Consider the following 18,941-nt stretch of genomic DNA (forward strand, 5'->3'; position numbering starts at 1 on the left):
AGCAGTTACTTGACTATTTCAGCTAAATATTTTCAGACAGTTCTCTTGTTAAGTCATAGTTGTTTATGACAAGTCAAATATTTTTCATTATTTAAGTGCTCTATGACAAATCTGAAAGCAGCTTAAATGCTAGTGCAATATTGATATATCATTTACATGTTTCAAGTAGTTTGCTACACATAATTCTGACTCAAATGGAATGTCACTTCCGGAAAACATTATATGTCAATTTAGTATGGTAATGCGGGAAGTTTTTCCCTGTATAAAAAGAGAAATTAAATCCTTTGTGCCAAATGCATTTAGATTCTAGATATTTTTCAGGCTTCAAGATACCAGCCAAAACTGAGAGCTCTTTATGTAAGAGTGAATTAACCTGCATAACAAGTATCCTGTTGTTTTACTAGACAGAGTAACAAGAATTTATAGCAACCCAAGACATGAATTATATACTACCTATGGTTTTGTGTAGTGGTGATTTTGGAGATAAAGGTTTTCTATTATTAAGTGCAAACGGGATACCAGCAGTATTTTTTTTCATGGGAAGAAAAGCCTTAGCTATGAATTCTCACCTGAAAAGGCTGTTTTAAATTTGAATTAACATTAAAGGAATTAACAGTATTTGTTTTTAACTTCAAAGTAACTTCTGATTGAGGAAAGAGATTGGCAACAAATAAATAAGGAGTAGCATTAATCCATGCCTGTATTCCCAAAAAACTCACCTCACAAAACTATCCTGAAAACCAGTAACTTTAGGCACTGTACAGTAAGATTTTAATTTATTTAAAAACTCACAATTGTTACCTTCACCAATCTAAAATGCAGTATATATTTCAGGGGCAATTTTAACTTAACTTCCCAATTCTACCCTCAACAAGTGAGGCTACAAAACATTACACAATTAACATCTTGCAAACTGTCTGAGTACGTAAGTTCAATAGGATAAAAGGTTGAAGTACTCCATTTGCCAAAGAACAATCACGATCTTGCATCTCTGATTCCCCTCCCACGTAGCGTGGGAGGAAAATCCTGTATTCTGTAAATATAAAACAGTAACATGGCAATGACAGAGAGAAATATCTTCCCCCCCCTTTTTTTTTATCTCAGTGACGTTTCTCCTATAAGAGAGAGATTGCACCACAACCTACATTTTACATGTAACGTACTCAAAGCTTTATTTCATGACACACAACGTGTTAAAACTTGAACTGATAAAAACTCACCGTTCTTTTATCTGTGCTGCCCTAGTGATGGTGCTCAAACAAGCTTCATAGGTGACTGATAATAATCACAAAATCTACTATGTGCTCTTTTCTGGCTCTTCCAATCGTTGTGCAACACATTGAATTCACAGCATTGGTATCTTCCCATAAAATTGCCACCTGATAAGCCACATTTAAAAAGAAATCCAACTCCAATCCAGTTTATTATTTGTCAAAAAATCCTTTGAAGTTGAACTTTTTCCATGGGAAAAACTACCTAATGCCTTTTTTGCCAATTGCAAAGCTTTGGCCTGTCTTTACAAACCAGCATAATAGTTTAATTTCCAAATCCACTCAATCTTAAAATAATGAGTTCCTGCTATTTTTCTCTTATTCAGTTGTTGAAATTAAGTTTGCACCACAGCCTCCACCCTTAGTTTTCAGCTAGGAAAACTGCTATTTCTCATTAGTACCTACACACTAACATTGTTCTTTTGTTGACTCTGCAGTAGCTGCTACTCTCTTAAATTATACTGCAACATTTGAGACTTAACAAAATAAATAAAACTAGGGACACAAAACATGGACTCAAAAGTTAACTTTCCTGCCCCACTAATTTCCTCATCCACTTTATCTATTACATAACCAACAGACTGAGGCAGGTGTTGGGAAACCCCTTTCAATGGGAAGAGTAAAAACAAGAAAGGGTGAAAAAACCAAATAGCCACTGCTGCAACTTACGCCTGTGAAATATGATATACAGCGATAAAATGCAGACAGAAGCAACCGATTTTCCACACTTATTACCATTAATTAAGAAACGTCTTTTAGACATTGTGTTCAACACAGCTGTTTAATATAATGTCATGATGAATCTTGATGGTGAATCCTCTTTCTTCAACCTCAAAACCGTAAAAGAATTTCATGGCTCGTGGAACAGAGTTCTGATCATTCCAGATGCACAGACTATTTCATGTTGGAGACCATCAGAGACTTCTTCAGCAGCTTACACCTACTCAAATGATGAAAAACCGTAACCCAGCAGGATTTCTCTCATTGTTTACAGTTAGTAAAGAATCTGGAAGTTTTTATGGCTAAATCAGTGGTTCAGTTTAAAATTTGAACCATCAAATTTTGAACAGGACTAGCTTACTATGTAAAAAGGAATATTATGGGACACCTGAAGTCTTCAAAATATCCTCTTCAAGGCTGTTCAGGAATACCATCCTTTTTTACTATTTGGGTGTTTCTGAGAATTGCATATACTTGTAACTCAGAGGAGCACAAAGATAGCTAAACACTTTGAAATCTATGAAAACTATGGAACACTTTCTAAATCTATGAAACTCTTCAGAACTATGAAAAAAACCCTTTAATTTTATACATGCAGTTTCACAACCTATTACCCAAATACTAATTATATTAGCAATCTGCTCACCACATAGCCATGAAAATTATGATTCTACATATGAATACTTGCTCTGAGAAGTCATAAATCAACAGAAACACAGGTTTAAAAATTTTCAATTTTGAAATTTATTTAGAACTCAGGGGTTAAGTGTGGTAAGTTTCCAATTGTCTGATAATAGCATACCCATGTCACTATCACGGAAATTGCACTAATTCCCTCTGCCCCCCTCCCCCTTAGAAATCTGCAGGTCAGTTTTAACAGCCAGTGGTTTTGCAAATAGTGCGCTCTAGGACACTATTGCATTTCCTGAGTGTTCAAAGCTACTGTATGATACATTAAGCTGAAGGAAAAACAACGAAATTATTATTCAGAACTAAACCAGCTATTTTACCTTACTGTTGAAGTACGGAATCATAAAATGCAATGTATTTTAACAGGAGATTGTTTTGGAATGCTTAATAAGGGGGGTGGGAAGGGAAAAAACCACCTTTTTAAAAAAATGACATCCTTTTTACTTCAATTTTAAACTAAATAATTTTTAACTTCAAGTCATTAACCTCAACACTATTAAAAATGGCCAAAGGACTTCAGACTCACTCAGACTGAAATATAGTTGGGACTAAACTATCCATGTCGGTATTCCTTGACCTTTTAGGATATTCCTAGTGGCTCTAACAAAAGCAGCATAACAGGGTATCTCTGGTTTGCGTTTATCTTTTTAGTGCCCTTGAAAATGAGTTACTAACAGCACTGACCAGAGTGCTTAAACATAGGATTTCAGACAATCGCCTTGCAATGCACTTCAGCTTTATCGTGCAAAACCAATCTAGTCATAAACATCCCCACATTAAACACAATAAATTGTGCCAAAGTATGTGATGTGAAACGTCAGCTAATCTATCAACACATTGACAAATGTCAGCTTGCCTATCAAGCATTGTTCAAGCCCAGAGTAAAATTTTGTATGTCAGAACTGAACTCCTCCATGGGCAGACTGCATAGTCTATGTAAGTTACTAGTTTTTGTCCAGAAAAATCTCTTCAAAGTTGTATTTACGTTGGCAAACAGGTTTAGAGGAGAGTTTCAGCCCTCTAAATTCACCACGAGTTAATACATCAATAAAGAGGTGCCACCATCTGTTGGTGGGATTTTTCCATGAAACACCACAACCACTTCTTGATCAAAACAAAGCTGAAGCAGTGGTAGCTGATGGAAATGCTAACTACATTGTTCTTGCATCATTTTATGATGCATTAGATTTATTCTTATTTACAGATGATTTTGGCAGAAGGGTTCTTCAGACTGCAGCTGAACAAAAAGCAACTTCTTGTCTCAAGTTTAATTTTTTTTTCTTTATGGAAACTTGTTTTGAACAAAGAACTGATAGTATAGGCAACTACCAGCAGGAACTACCAAGAGATGATGTGTTCCACTTCAGTATTATGTCAGTGGCTTGCCAATCCTTTTCCCCTAAAATATTTGTAAAAACATTGGAAATACCTATGAAATTTATAAAACAGCTCCTTAAACATCTGCTTAATGCCCTTTCCTTCAAATATAAAAGACCTCCACATTTCAGGGTCTTTTTCTGTGGATACAAGAGAGCGGTCAAAGAAGAGGTAAAAGATAGAATAACTGCTATCTTTTTCAGTTGCTATGTTACAAAATTTAAATGACTACTACTCTAAAGATTAAATACAGACTTTACATAACCAATCACAACAATGGAAATAAACCATAAGTGAAACCATATAAAATCCATATCAGGTCAAGTGACAGTACATTAAGAATAACCTTACATGTTATACAGAAGATAATATACACAGATTGTAACAGTTATTTTTCCCCTTAAAAGCCACTGTCAGTAGGATCACAGTCTTACTGTACAGACAAGTGACTTGAATATTTGTAATTATTAACGGGGAAAATTTAGGTTATAAAAGAAAAATGTATCAAGTACACCTTTATGCATGTCTATACTATGATTTAAATTAAAAGCCTTAAGCATTCTGCTACATACTCCACTTTCAACCTAAATGGAATATTACTGTCAGTATACAAACCTTGGGGAGGGCACTTCTAATCTAATTAGTATAACTATGCTAAAGGACAGCTATCTTACAAAGGAGATTAAGTTCAGATGTTTAGAAACTTTAACAATAAGAGAAAGTTAGAAACCCTAAACAGCTACTCATATTTAACTATAATTACCTTTTAGAGAGCATTAGTCTAAACTCCAGTATTTTCTATGGTCATTGTATTAAAAGAAAGTTCTACCACACCTAAAGGATAAGGCATAGCCATCTACTAATTGGCATATTTGTTTATTTGTCTTAGTTTGTGAAAAGGTCCTTATTTGTGTAAGCAGCAAAACAAACTTCCAACTGAATGACTGCTATATGCAAAAGGACTGAAGCAATTGCCTCTGCAGTGAACTTCACAGTTCTCAACAGCGCACACGCAACATGCTATCTGAAAAAAGTTACTAACTGAACTACATGTATTAAATACTGAAAAAAGTTTTACATTTTTATTATAATTTATTTTATTTAACAATCTAAGAAGTTTGCAGCCATCAGAAGTTCCAGGGCAATTTCAGGTGCAATTGGGAATTCAGGAATCTCCGTAGAGCTGTTAGTATAGCGGACCTTGTAGGTGAAATACATGCATACTTTGGATAGGACATGGGATGGGATCTCTCTAAAATTCACCTCATTTGTTTCATTTTCTGCAAACTGTCCTGTAGAAAAACAAAAACAAAACACCAAACCAAAAGTCAGAATCTCAATTCACTGCAAAATGAAACGCTTTACCATACTAATACAACACATTCTAAACAGACTTGCCCAAGTCCCTGGATTCCCGCATGTTAGATTCTTCAGTGTAAAGCAGGATGTGCCACATTCACAACCCTCAAGAATATAACGATCCCCTGCATTACAAAATGTTTATTTTGGCTGCAGCCTATTAACAATATTCTGAACCACTACACCAGAAATTTAGGTTTAATTCTGATGCTTGCTTGCTCTAAAACTGTAGTGTGCTCAGCTCTAAAGGTCACAGTAACAACATTTAAAAAAAAAGCTATCAATCCAAATTTCTAGCTGTCTTATCCAAGAAAAAAAAGTTTATAGATGTTCCATATCTGCATATGCACACTTATCAGTAGACCCTTCTGTGATACCACTAGCCTTGAATTTCTCAGTCCTTTTCAGGCAGATTTGACAGAGGATTGAAACCTCAAATATGCATTAACTTGATCAGCCGTGAAAACAGGCAAGCAGGAGGGACAGGGAAACCCTAGTTGTACTGGAGGAAAGGTTACATACAGTATGAGTTTATCCCTATTGATATGGAAGAATTTATCCAAAGCTCAAATCTCAAAATGCATGTACATTTGAAATTAGCTTTCTATAGTGCCTATAAGCATGAAACTTGGATGATATGAAGTCACCCTGTGGTTAGTCCCACAGCCTTTCTACTGTTATCTTTGTCCCTCTTTTCCTCATCTCTCTGGACTTTCAACTCATTAAGCTGAAAGACAATACAAAAAACACGAACAAGTACTCCATATTTATGGGAGACCTAGCAATGTTTGGTTCCCACTATTTCTATAGGAATCCCCTTCTAACTACAAAGCAGAGCTATTTACTAATATCTACACACATTTGTGTAGAAATATCTGCATATACTGAAGCCAATCCAGCTTGAATACTAGTACAGGAACAGTAGGAAGCAACAGAAGAAATGTTAGCATATTGGCAATATCACAGTACTGAAATAGAGAACACTTAAACATCAGTGAAATTATGACCTACTGAACTAGACAGCAAGAGTACTTTTCCTTGTGAACCCATTTATCTTGCTAGTTTTTATACAAAATATTCTTGAATGCTGACTCCTTTACAGAGTCAGTTTTCTAGCCCTCTAAGCAGGCTGCTTCGCCTTTTTCACATTGTTTGTGGAACAAATTCAGAGCAGGTCTTGTAACTACTCTTCCTCTTACATGTCTGGGAGGCTGACATGGAGTGGATCAGACACAACAGACCTGCTACATATTTTCAATTGCAACCATTACAATGACATTTAGCAGAACATTAACCTGAGAATTTTAATTGCTCAGTGTGCCCAACTATTACTAAGTATTTTAAAAATATATTAAGCAAATAGATCTCTCCAGTAATCCCCCTCGCCAGAATCTAAATGAGAATATAAGAATGACTGTATTCAGACCAGAGCTCCCCATAACCTACTGCCCACCACTTAAGTGGCCAAAGGTAAATGTACAGGATGAGGGTAGAGAAGAGGGAAAGCACACGTGTTAACTCCTCCCTGTTCTCTCCTCCACCCTTTTGGTCTTCAAGAATTAGTTCAGACACTTCTTAAACCAGAGGTAGTCTCATATATTCAGTAACACAAGGTCCTTCCCTTCTGTAAGTTTATCTACCCTCCTCTCAAACTTAAGCTAACTTTTGTCATTAAGCTCAGGAACTCCTTGCCATAGGATCTTGCGAACATGTTGTGGCTTAAACCCCAGTAGGTGGCTAAGCACCACACAGCCACTTGCTCACTTCCCCCTGCAGTGGACAAGGGAAGAGGAAAGGAAGAGTAAAAGCAAGAAAACTCGTGGTTGAGATAAAAAATTGTTTAATAAGAGAAAGACAAGTGGAAGAAGAGAAAGGAAACAAAACAACTGATGCAAAGATAATCACTCCCTACCTCCCATGGCTAGACTGATGCCCAGTCAGTTCCCAAGCAAAAGATGGCTAACCCCCCTTACCCCCTCCTCTCCCTTTTTACTTCTGAGCATGACATTACGTGGCATGCAGTATCTCTTTGGTTAGTTTGGGTCATCTGCCTGGCTGTGTTCCCTCTCAACCTCTTGCACACCCCCCATCTGTTCATTGGGTGGGGGGAAGAGTGAGAAACAGAGAAGGCCTGGACACTGTGCAAACACTGTTCAGCAATAGCTAAAACATTGGTGTGTTACTGGCATTGTTTTAGTCACAAATCTAAAACGCAGAACCATATGACCTGCTATGAAGAAAATTAATTCCATACCAGCCAGACCCAGTACAAAGTACTAAAAGTTCCACCATGGAGGTGGCAATGAAGAACTACCAACTCTTGTCTGTTTTGAACTTGACAGCTACACATTTCATGTAATGCCCTCAAGTTCTCATACCATGGGAAACGAGTAGTAATGACACCATAAGATCTCTTAACTGTCCAAAAGCAGACAGAGTCCAATTACATGTCTGGTAGCACAATACCCCACAGAGGTGGACTGTTCCACCGGAAACAGGAACTAGGCAGGATCTGGAAAAGCTGTCATTTATTCCAACTTTCACTCACTGCATGATATAAATTCAAACTGTCCAAAAGTGAAAACAAAGGATATGAAGGTACTAAATCTTTTGTACCTACCTGGTCCACTCAACATAGCTTTTATTGTTCCTGATGTTAATGCATGCTCTCTTTTTACAATGAACTCATGGCCATCGGAGGATATTAACTTCACATACATAGCATCTGGGCCCTCACACCCACCGTATGTTTTCTCTTCTCCATCTATAATGGAAAACAGATTAACAGTTTCAGAACACAATGACTGATTCACATCACTAAGAATGCAAGCTGCGGTCTTTTCTATGACTATGTTTGCAGACCAAAGAACCCAATACAACCAGAAATAAGACAGAAGCATTTTGCATATTTGAAGGTGACTTCTCTGAAGCACTCAGCAATCTGTTTTAAAGTAAGAATTTTTGCAAAAGTAGGAATTTTTTTATTAACATCTCTCCTCTCTCATTTCTCCATCACCAAATTCTGACATGATTTCTAAAATCTATGCAGGGATGAAATTTTCCTTTAGACATTCTCAAGTGAATTGAACATGCTACTGCTTCCCTCCCTAAGGCTATTGCCATGTTTATCATACTAGTACTTACTAAAAGTGACCTAAATACCTATCTAATATTTAAAAATACAGACTGCAAGGAAAAAAGCACTTTTTGAAACATAGGTAAGAATACAAGCAGTCAGTATTCCTGTATTGAAGAAGTGACATGAAGCAAGAGTCATCCTCCCCCACTGCTCAGCCAGACCCAGAACCACACAGTGTTAGTGCACACCCATGTTGTGACCTTTGGTGGAAAACAGGGAAAGTGCAAGAGCACTAAAACCAAGGAAATTTGGAAATTCTCCCCACAGCAGTTTTGACTGTGCTTCTTCTGTTTCCCTTCTCCCTCCTGTCTCATTATATACCCACTCTCTACTTTGTTTCTCTAGAAGCCCTTATCTCCCTTCCTTTTTTGTTCATTCATTTGTTCTCTCCTAGCAGCGCTATCTTTAAAAGTTGAAAAAACATCACTGTTGCCACCATTGCACTGTTCACTCTGTGCAGTCTTAACAGTTTCCCCATCTTGCACCCGTCTTGTCTATTTAGGCAGCACGCTCTCTGGAGTAGGAACCACTGACTACTTTGTGCCTGTATAGTGCTCAGCACTATAGGACACCATCGCGCTAAGTAGACTGTCTCTGTAGTTGGTCTTTATATGTTCCTGTAAACTCTTAAGTAATAAAGACTGCAGTAATATTAAAATATTTAAAAAAAAATGAGTGTAAACCCCCCCCCACCACCACTAAATATACAAATCCTATCAAATTCAAACTGGAAAGTTAATACTTTCTTTCAAATACTGTACTTTAAGGGACTAATATAGCAAGTATTGCTAGAATTCCATTTAAAAATACTTGAATTTGACACTGCACATGAAATTTGATTTTCAGAACAGTATTAATCTTGACAGAAAGTTAAAAATGAAAGTCCTGGAAGTTCTTCCAGCTCGGAAAAGTGTAACAGAAGATATCTGTACGCTACTAGAAAAGTAAAATACTGCCAGCATTTCATGATCATATGCAGAAGTACAGAAGATAAAACAGATATAGACTACAAACTTGACATTTGATTGTTAGTATTTTGTCTCCTTCTGACAAAACAAAGAATAGAAATTATATTATATTAGAATAAGTACCTTGCATCATATCTAGTGTTACAGCAAATATAACATTCCCCCAATCAAGTTGTTTCGTGAATTTGAAGTTAAAATTGAATTACATGTAGTTATTGCCAATTTTAATAAAGTACTGCCAGTGCTAAACATGCTAAAATACATTCAGAAAAAGTATAGATAAAACCAGAATCTGTCCAATCATATTTCATTAACCAGACATTTGTAGAGGCAGACAGAACCATTTCAGACAATTAGATCACACACACACGCAATGTAATTTATCAGAAATCAGTCCTTATTACAATCTCTTAGCCAGAATTCTAACAGGCTGACCTTAGTTACCAAACAAAAAAATATTTACAACAGTACACAGTGAAATTTTCTCGTCCACTATCTACAGGTTTAGTGCTATAAAAGCCTAAAGGCATCCTATTTTAGCATGTACATTTTCAGCACTATGCATATTAAGCAAGTTAAATTTACTGTTAGATAGATGCACTCTGAACAAGTCTTTCAACAAATGAACAGTCACTTGAGAAAATCCTCCTAAAAAAACATTTGTAGGAAGTTCCATTAACTTTTGAGTCTACAAGAAAAACAGTGACAAGATCAACATTGAAAGTCTTACAATCCACCTCCTCTACCGATGTAAGACAGAAAATGCTTCATATTACAGGAAACAAAAAAAAAAACCAAACCCAAAAACCTTTCTAAGATGAACTTACCCATTCTCTTCTTATAAAAAAAAATTGTTTCTTTTCAACAGCAGCTTTTGTAATAGGAACGTCTGAAAAAACACAAGTGGCAATATTTTCAGTCAGTAGTACAATTTCTAAAGTCAGCTTTAGTTATTAGCCTTTATGTTATCATAAACACTCTTCAGAAAAGAATATGAAGATACACAGCATGCAATGTTGATGAGCATTACGTTTTGAAAACATTACATTTTGAAACTTATCTTTGCTGTCCAGAGATCCCTACCATCTTCAAGAATCTCTAAATTTTAGCTTACTTTGTAAAGAAGTTGTTCCCCTAAGCTTTTTAAAGGCCCTTGACTATAAAGCCAGAGTTATTTCAAGAGCCTTACGACTTTTATCTACAAACACCATCCATGCAATGGTATTGAGGAGGTAAAGAAAGCAAGTTTTGCCACACTGCAAAAGATACTAGAGAGACTGAACTGCTTGTCTACAGGGAAAAAAAAAGTCAGAGAACAGTTCACTATGCTGTGAATAGAGGAGTGGTTGTCCTGCCATTCAGGGGGACCTTGACAAGCTAGAGAAAGGGGCCAACAGGAAGCCTATGAAGTTCAAAGGGAAATGCAAACCCCTGCACCTTGGGAAGAATTACCCCAGGCACCAGTGCCAGCTGGAGGCTGACCAGCTGGAAAGCAGCTTTGCAGGAAGAGACCTGGCGGTGCTGGTGGACACCATGTTGAACATGAGCTAGCGACGTGCCCTTGCAGCAAAGGCAGTTAACAGTACCCTGGGCTTTATTAGGAGGAGTGTTGGCAGCAGGTTGAGGCAGGTGATCCTGCCCCTCCACTCAGCACTAGTGGGACACATCTGGAGTGCTGGGTCCAGCTGTGGCCTCCCCAGTACATGCCAGACTGAACTGAGTCCTGCAAAGGGCCACAAAGATGACCGAGGGATTGGAGCACCTGTCATGTGAGGAGAGGCTGAGGCAACTGGGGTTGTTTAGGCTGGAGAAGAGAAGGCTCAGGGATCAGTCTAATCAGTGTGCACTAAATACCTGGCCTCCAACCTGTCCTTCCCAGAAGACTGATAGTTCCTGATACAGCCACCAATGTCACCTAGATAATCTACTTCAGGCATTTAAGATAGGTATTCACATGGTAAGTTAACCAGGAGCTTCCATATCTTATAAACTGATATCCAGCTTGTTGCATACGTATTTTGCCATGTAAATGAATCCAAAGAGTTAGAGAAATGGAAGCACTTATTTGCAAAACAAAGCTGGTATGTTCAGATACAACATGTATTTCTTTACGCTGAACTGCATCTCTGCTGTGGAAAACAAAACTTTGGAAGAGAAATTCCACCCACCCACCTGCTGTCCTAAAATTCCTTTCACGTCAACAGCTACTCTCCAAACATTAACCCAGTACAAATCAATGAACTACACTGTTGTGTGCCCACAGGTTCAGGAAAACAGCACCAGTGATTCTGGGTGGTTTCCCAGCCGATATTCAGGGTCAGGGGCAGCAAAGAGACTCAAGAATTCTGACAATCCATGTTGTTGCTTCGAAAAGCAATGAGCAACAGCAGAGGCACAAACTGCAATTACTCACTAGAGAAGGACCCCAGAGCAGGAGGTGCGAAAAAACAGAATAGACACCACTCCCCCCATCCCCTCCCTCCTATGTTTCTGGTAAAAGCTTAGCAAAAAATGTAAGCAAGTTGAGGAGGGAGCCGCAAGATTTGGAGGAAGTTTTAGAGATCTCTGCATCTCTTCAGAAGATGCAGCTCTTTGCTATTGCCGATAGCTTCACTTCTCAACAGCACTTTGGTGCTGATTTGCTCCATCTCCCTTTTTTCATAACTACAAATATGAAATAGTCTGAATGTTTCCTCAAGCTGTCACAAGAAGGCGATTTGTTATGTACACCTAATCAAACTACACATGCATAACCAATAGGTTTTAGTTGTCTGTGGAGAACTGAGCAAAAAAGCATCCTCCACTTCCATTGTTGTTGTCTTTGAAAATTATCCTGACTTTACAGAAATATCTTATATTTTCTTTCCCTATACCCTTTCCCTGGTATAAGAAACATCTTCACCTGTACTCTTGCAGGTGAAAAGTTCCTGAATATAAGGCACATTCAAGAATGCCCTTTGTGAGTTAATTTGTGTATGCTGTCATAGAGATACCTTAATATCGAGTGTTAAATGCTTTCGCCATTTTCAATAATTCCAGGAACTCATGCATGGAAATTGTATTCGGGTGCTGGAATAGCTGCAGCACAAAACTGATGGGATCTTTCTATTTCAACAGTTTTTGTAAATGGAAATCAAGCATCTTATTGGAGAGTATCTGTTGCTCAGCAACTGATGGGATACCTTACATTACTACTTCTACTTTGCAGAAGAGGATCACTTGTGCTACCTCTTTCTCTAGCCACAAAAACCTTCCCTACACTCCGAAAGGGTAGTGAAACTGGATATGATTTATAAATAATAATAATTAAAAAAAAACACAGAAGAAGTGCTACCATTTCACGGAGGTACTGGTGATGATTAAATGTGCCTTGGTTTCCAATAGAAATAACGCCACTAGATACAGGAATAAAGACACGCTAGTTAGTGGTAATGCAAATATTACACCTTCCAAGGTAAAAGCATAACTTGAGAGGGCTAATACATTGAAGCTAGGGAACTGAAAAAAATGTCTACACCAAAACATTAGAGCCGTCCCAAAAAATTGCAATGAGCATTTTAATGAAAATCAAATGAAATGTGCTATCATATGATTAGAGAGAAAAAAAAAATACCAGTTAACCCTTAAAGAAGAAAAAAAAATTATCAGGCTCAGTGGTCTGAATTCAATTGTATTAAAAAGGAAAACAGGATAAAAATGCAGTAAGCGTTAGCAGATTTAGGACATGCTAGACTAATCCAATACCTAAAAAATGAATCAGTCATTTTCTTGAAAAAAGGAAACTCAAGCAAGATGCAATCTGAACTCAGTAAATCATCTCAGGTTAAATAAATGTGATAAGAGGGTAATCTTAAAATGAGAAAGAAACTTTCTACAAGAATACAGTATGATGTTGCAAACAGGGAACAACTGGACTAGAAAAGAACTACTAGGTCCTCCAAAAATCATACTGAACTTTTTTTAACAATGCTGCCAGAAAGAGTAGGTAGATTTAGATGAGACAGGAGTGGAAAGCACTGCAACAAAAGGGGAACAGAGTATCACACACACAAGTGACCGGTCTTGAAAAATGGCATACTAGAAGCCACATGAAATAAAATCATATGAAATGCAAGATTCCTGCACGTAGGGACTGATATAAGCTTCTTCCATGTAGTCAGGGCTTGTTCTTTGGGAGCATAATCATTCTGTGATCAACTATAAACGGATGCAGCTTGGGGGGGGGGAGGGAGAGGCAAATGTATATCAAGGATTTCTTTGCAATAGAGATAGGGAAATATGAACATTGTTGCACATTAGCAACAACTTCTCTGGAATATCACACACAATTCTGAATTCCTGTTTTCAAGGAAAAGAAGTTCTAATTACAAGAACTACGGAAAGGAGCTACTGATATGACCAAAGAGCCTGTTGTATAAGAGAAAAATTAGTCTTGCTTACTCAGCTTAGCAAAATAAAACTCAAATGAAGATAAGCATAACAATTCATTAAAAGGATAAACATCAAAGCAGGAGAAGTATGCCAACATTATTCCTCAGTTTAAGTCCAACAAGTGAACATAAACTACAAAACGAATAAAATTTATACTGCTATTCCAGAATCCAAGTTTGGTTCTGAATACAGAACAAAACTAACATTCTATTGCCAAAAGTAAAAGGTGCAGAAAGCCTACCTGCTTTTAAGAAAAAGACATCATACATTCCATTATATGATGCATTCGACATGTAAGCAAGGGATACATTTTGGTTTCACTGAGTTTCTATTCTGATATAACAATGTGTCATTTGTAAAAAAAAAAAAAAAAAATCTGAAAAGATAATTGTGAATACTATTAGGAGTATAGATTTTCTCCTAACAAAATGTGGACAACAGAGAGCACAGAAAAATCATAGAGTCAGTGCAACAAAAGAGAGAAGGAAAGAAAACCAAGAAGACTGGGAAACCTGAAAAACCTAAAAAAGCAGTAACAACCTGTTAGCATCTATTGGTTCCTCTTCTGTATCAAGAAATGTTCAATGTGTCATGGCACTTTATGAAGATTAGAACGTACTGCAGTTCAAAATGACTATTTTGTGAAAAGCCTCTTCTTCCCAACAACTACACTCAAGTTATCTGAGACAGTATTAACATGATCTTGCGCAAGCCACAGCCCATTTTTTCAGTCAACTATCTGACTGGTTCATAAGTTTACCGAAAAATGAATGGGACAGCAGAAGAAATACACTGAAAAACTGGCACAGAAAACATGCAACATTTGATAGAAATCTTGATTTGTTATTCAACATCCCCCAAAACCAGAAAAAAATGCACGTAGAAAAGAAATTAGACAGATGAAGAATGTAGAAATCCCTGCCACACACAAGTTACCACTTGTGCATATAGTAAAAGGAGTGTGGAGGGAAGTTTTCTGCACAAAAGTATTTTTTTTAAATTGACAACTGTGTGCCCTTAAGCATTAAATAACAGGTTAGAAACAGGAAAGTCAAGTGACCTAGTATGTTCTCTTACCAGAAATTCTTTTCTTACAGTGTATTTTCCAATACAATATTTATTGCAAAACATGTCACTATATTTGCCTTCTGTATAAAGAAAATATAAATGACAACATTTGCCAAGACAACACGAAGAAAGACACTCGGTGAGATTTCTGAAGATGCCTGGTAACTACCTATATTTTAATTACTTTTCCACATTTTATGGCTGCCCCTGTCTGACTTCACCAAGACCACACCAATGCAGCAGTAGGGAAGAGAACAATCCAAGTCTTCTGAACACTCAAATATTTGCCTTTTTTGTTATATATTTCTGACCTGACTATTTCAGACTCCTGCAAAGAACCGCTAATTTTTGTTGAAGTACATTTGCGATTCCATTTCCCCTTCAAGAAGCTTATGTGGCATTACCAATTAGGTAGCTCAGCTCCCTGCCTTTAATCTCAAAAAAGCACATATATTAGGTATTCTTGTTCTCTTGCCTTGCCTCCTTAAAAAAAAAAAAAAAAAAAAAAAAAAAAAAGAGAGATGAGCAAAACCTACATTCATTAAGAGAAAGATTACATAAAAAGGATATGCCACTTTTTAATCAATAAGGGAGAATACAATACAACTAAACCCAGCATATTTGGCACAGAAACTTTCCAACCAGTCTAAAAAGGAAGCTCTTGCTAAAGAAAACAAATTTCTCATTAGATATTAGAGAACTGAAAATTTTCACAAATTGCTAGAACATTTACACCTACAAGGTAGAATATAGCAAAGTATCATAAAACACGGTAATTAACCCACACAAGGCAAGTGTTCTTGTTAGCATACTTAAACATCTTACTCTCCTCTTTACAACTCTAAGAAGAAATACTACGGTACAGTGAGTTTAGTTTGACCTCTTTCCTGCTTCTCTTGAGCATCAAATGCAAGAAAAAAACCAAAGCATGTCCATGAACCTCCTACCTCACTCCCAAAGCTGTGTGCTCATCTCCCAAGCTTCCCAGAATTTCCAGAATATCATTTCCTTGTATATCCTGTATGTCAATGAGACCGGAATAGACCTGACAGACGTACACCAATTTAACTGAACACATGCAACCCCTGTACGGATTCTAGAACCCCATTGCTTTATTCTGGTTAGCACAAGAAAATTAAATTTACGCAAACACTTCAAGCACTCAGATTCCTTGATCCCACGGAAAAACTCTTTAAAAACTCAGATTCTGGTCTAAGGAAACTCAAATGGCTTCCAAATCATTAGCTGCACAATGTACACACGGCTTCTGTATGCTTCAGCTGGTGACCTTTCTGTATTCTATGCTATCAATTTTTGGAAAATGTGGTGCAAATAACACAAAAGCCTTCACAATTCCTAGGTTAGTTTAGAAGCCAAATGTGACATTTTCTGGGCATCACTTGTATATTAGTAAGAGTTCATCAGTACACAAAGGCTGTTGTGTGTTGAAACAGTAGCCTCCTACTGTTAATCCCAAATTCTGGTCCTATTCTTGATCCCATACGTTAACTTGTTTAAAAATACTGCTCTTCAGTTTAGTATTCATTGTTCAGTACACATAAAAAAATAATTAACGTAAATAAGGATTGAAGCATATTTAGAAAAAACATGAGGGAAAACTGTTGTGGCGTGATTTCCAAATCAGCTGATTCACTGTTCCATACTCACGGGCACTAAAATTCAAACATTCAGGGGCACACTGAAGTGTGACAGGAAGGTATACTACAGGTGAGTGCTAGTTAAGATAAACAGGAGATGAAGTAGGACACTCTGCATGGAGTATCAAAGATCTCACATAAGAGATGTTCTTTTTCTATCTAAGGAAACTTTCCTTTTCAGTAATTCCCAAGAAAGTTTTTAAATAAAAAAAAAAAGGGCAGGGGTTGTTACTGTTTTCTTCGTAACACACAGTAAAAGCCCTGTGTTATACACATCTTGCCTTTAGGGGAAAAAAGCTGCTAGCATACTCCAAAATTTTATAGGGCTCTATAAAATTTCTGCCCTCTTCTTACTAGCATTCATCAAAAGCTACTGTTATGCAAACTACCCCATAATGAAGATAATTAAATTCTGAACCCTTCTAGGTGCAAGAGAACTTGTCAAAATACATAAAAATTCCTTTATTTTAATCTCACAAAACCCATACTTTTATGACAAAACTTTAGGGTTTCTTGTAACATACACTGAGAATTGCAAAAACAGAGTAAAACATCTGAAGCTAAGTATACTTTTGAAAGATATTCATTTGTCCCTACACAAAGCATAAGGGACAGACGCATGAACACAAATGTATCAGAAAAAGAAATATGAGGGGGGGAGATAGAAGAAGGTACCTCAGAGAATCACCTGGATCTCCTCACTGTATCAATATTAAGTCTTCACATTAAGACTACATGACACTACCTAAATCTGTTAATCACTCATTCTAGTATAAAAAAAGAAATCACAAGTGACTTTTCTCTGATGCAACAAGAAAAAAATTAAATGCTGAAGTATGGAAAGTTTCTAAATATTATCTTAAAGCTCCCAATGTTAATGGGAAATGTTAGTGAAAATTTTATTGACATACCATAAACACATTAAAAGGTTGATCTCAAGTTACAAGGTGTGCACTACGTGTGCAAAGATGGTAGCCAGCGTATTGTAGAAAAACTAATTAACGCTTATTCCCCTTCTAAGTAACTCTTCGGTTAATAAACATTATTTCTCTCCCAACAGTATTTCTGGGAGAGAGGGCAATAGCAAAAGAGGGCAACTGGAGCACAGAAGGGATTATTCAGAAATAAAGGTACAAAGTGGTTCTTAGCCTAAAGGTCTCCCACTTGTCTATTTATCTATGTTTTTCTGGCTTGCTTCCAAATTGAACTTTTGCACGTGATCTTCAGCAAACCCAAGTAAACAAGTGGCCTATACTAAGTCTCCCTACAGTGCAAGGCTTAACTCACAATCTCCAGTATTAAACATCTTTAATAAAGTTCCTGCACATAGCATCACAAACTATAAGATTAAACTGCCCCTCAAAGTCAACTGCTTAACACCCCTTTTCCTTTTCACGCACACATTTGAAGACATCAGTAATTTACCAACGCTCAGGTTCCCTTACATTAAAGCAGAATCCTCCTCCAAGGATCACATGGTACTCAAAAGCTTATTTTTCTTACTACATGTAACTGTATCACCCTTTTCCGTCAACCTTGCTTTGCTTATATTCGTCGACCATTACAGCTAACGCACTTTAACCAGCACTTCTCACCTTGGTATAACAACCCCTGGGGGTGCATCCTAAATTCTTTCGGCCTTAGTTTTTCCCCTCTCTCTAGGGCCTGGCGTAGGAAGAGGGTGGACGTCATTTGTGGCGGAAAAAGTTTAAGAGCGATATTTAATTAAAATACCGTTCCGGAAAGCCCCTTTCCCGGCGGCGCCTGGATTTCAAGGAGACCGCTTCACTCCCGCACGCAGAGGAGAGAAACGCGCCCTCCGCCACCGTCCCGCCGGGGGAACCCCGACCTGGCACCGTACCCCTCCACACACCCCCGACAGCTCCCCACGCTCCCCCAGCCTCTCCAAGCCTCTCCGCTCCGCGGCCCGGCTCCCGTCCAGCTCCCCCCCCCCCCCCCCCGCTCTAGGAGCAGGGCGAGCGCGGCGCGGAGGGCGAGGCCCGCTCCCCTCCGAGGGGCAGGCCCCGGGGGCTCCCCCTTCCCCGTTCTCCACCCGGCTCGTCCCACCGGACGGCGACGGCGGCGGGGGGGGGGCCTCCCCGCCCGCAGCGGAGCCAGCCCCCGCCGCCCCCGCGGCCACTCACTCGTCAGCGCCGCTCCCTCCGCCCCGCTCGCAGGGCCCCTGCGGTGTCGGGCCAGCTGCCTCCCAAGAACTTCCGGCAAGGTCACAGGCCACTTCCGGCCCGAGGCGAGCGTCGTC

At 38.2% G+C, this 18,941-nt stretch overlaps 1 protein-coding gene across 2 annotated transcripts; it reads right to left on the reverse strand.

Moving 5' to 3' along the window:
- Positions 1-4,900: 4,900 nt before the first annotated feature.
- ELOC (elongin C) lies at positions 4,901-18,934 on the reverse strand. 2 transcript variants are annotated; one of them, XM_075494823.1, is made up of 5 exons: positions 18,826-18,921; positions 18,277-18,346; positions 10,352-10,413; positions 8,038-8,181; positions 4,901-5,350 (listed from the first exon to the last, which is right to left on the reverse strand). In XM_075494823.1, the coding sequence occupies exons 3-5, from the start codon at positions 10,353-10,355 to the stop codon at positions 5,160-5,162; spliced, it is 339 nt and encodes a 112-aa protein (XP_075350938.1). In that variant the 5' UTR covers positions 10,356-10,413; positions 18,277-18,346; positions 18,826-18,921; the 3' UTR covers positions 4,901-5,159. The 2 variants fall into 2 exon arrangements, with proteins under 2 accessions (XP_075350938.1, XP_075350937.1); XM_075494822.1 differs by lacking the exon at positions 18,277-18,346 and having other exon boundaries at positions 18,826-18,934.
- Between the last annotated feature and the right edge of the window lie 7 nt (positions 18,935-18,941).

Source organism: Mycteria americana, chromosome 2 (assembly GCF_035582795.1).
Source record: "Mycteria americana isolate JAX WOST 10 ecotype Jacksonville Zoo and Gardens chromosome 2, USCA_MyAme_1.0, whole genome shotgun sequence".
NCBI classification, from domain to species: Eukaryota; Metazoa; Chordata; class Aves; order Ciconiiformes; family Ciconiidae; genus Mycteria; species Mycteria americana.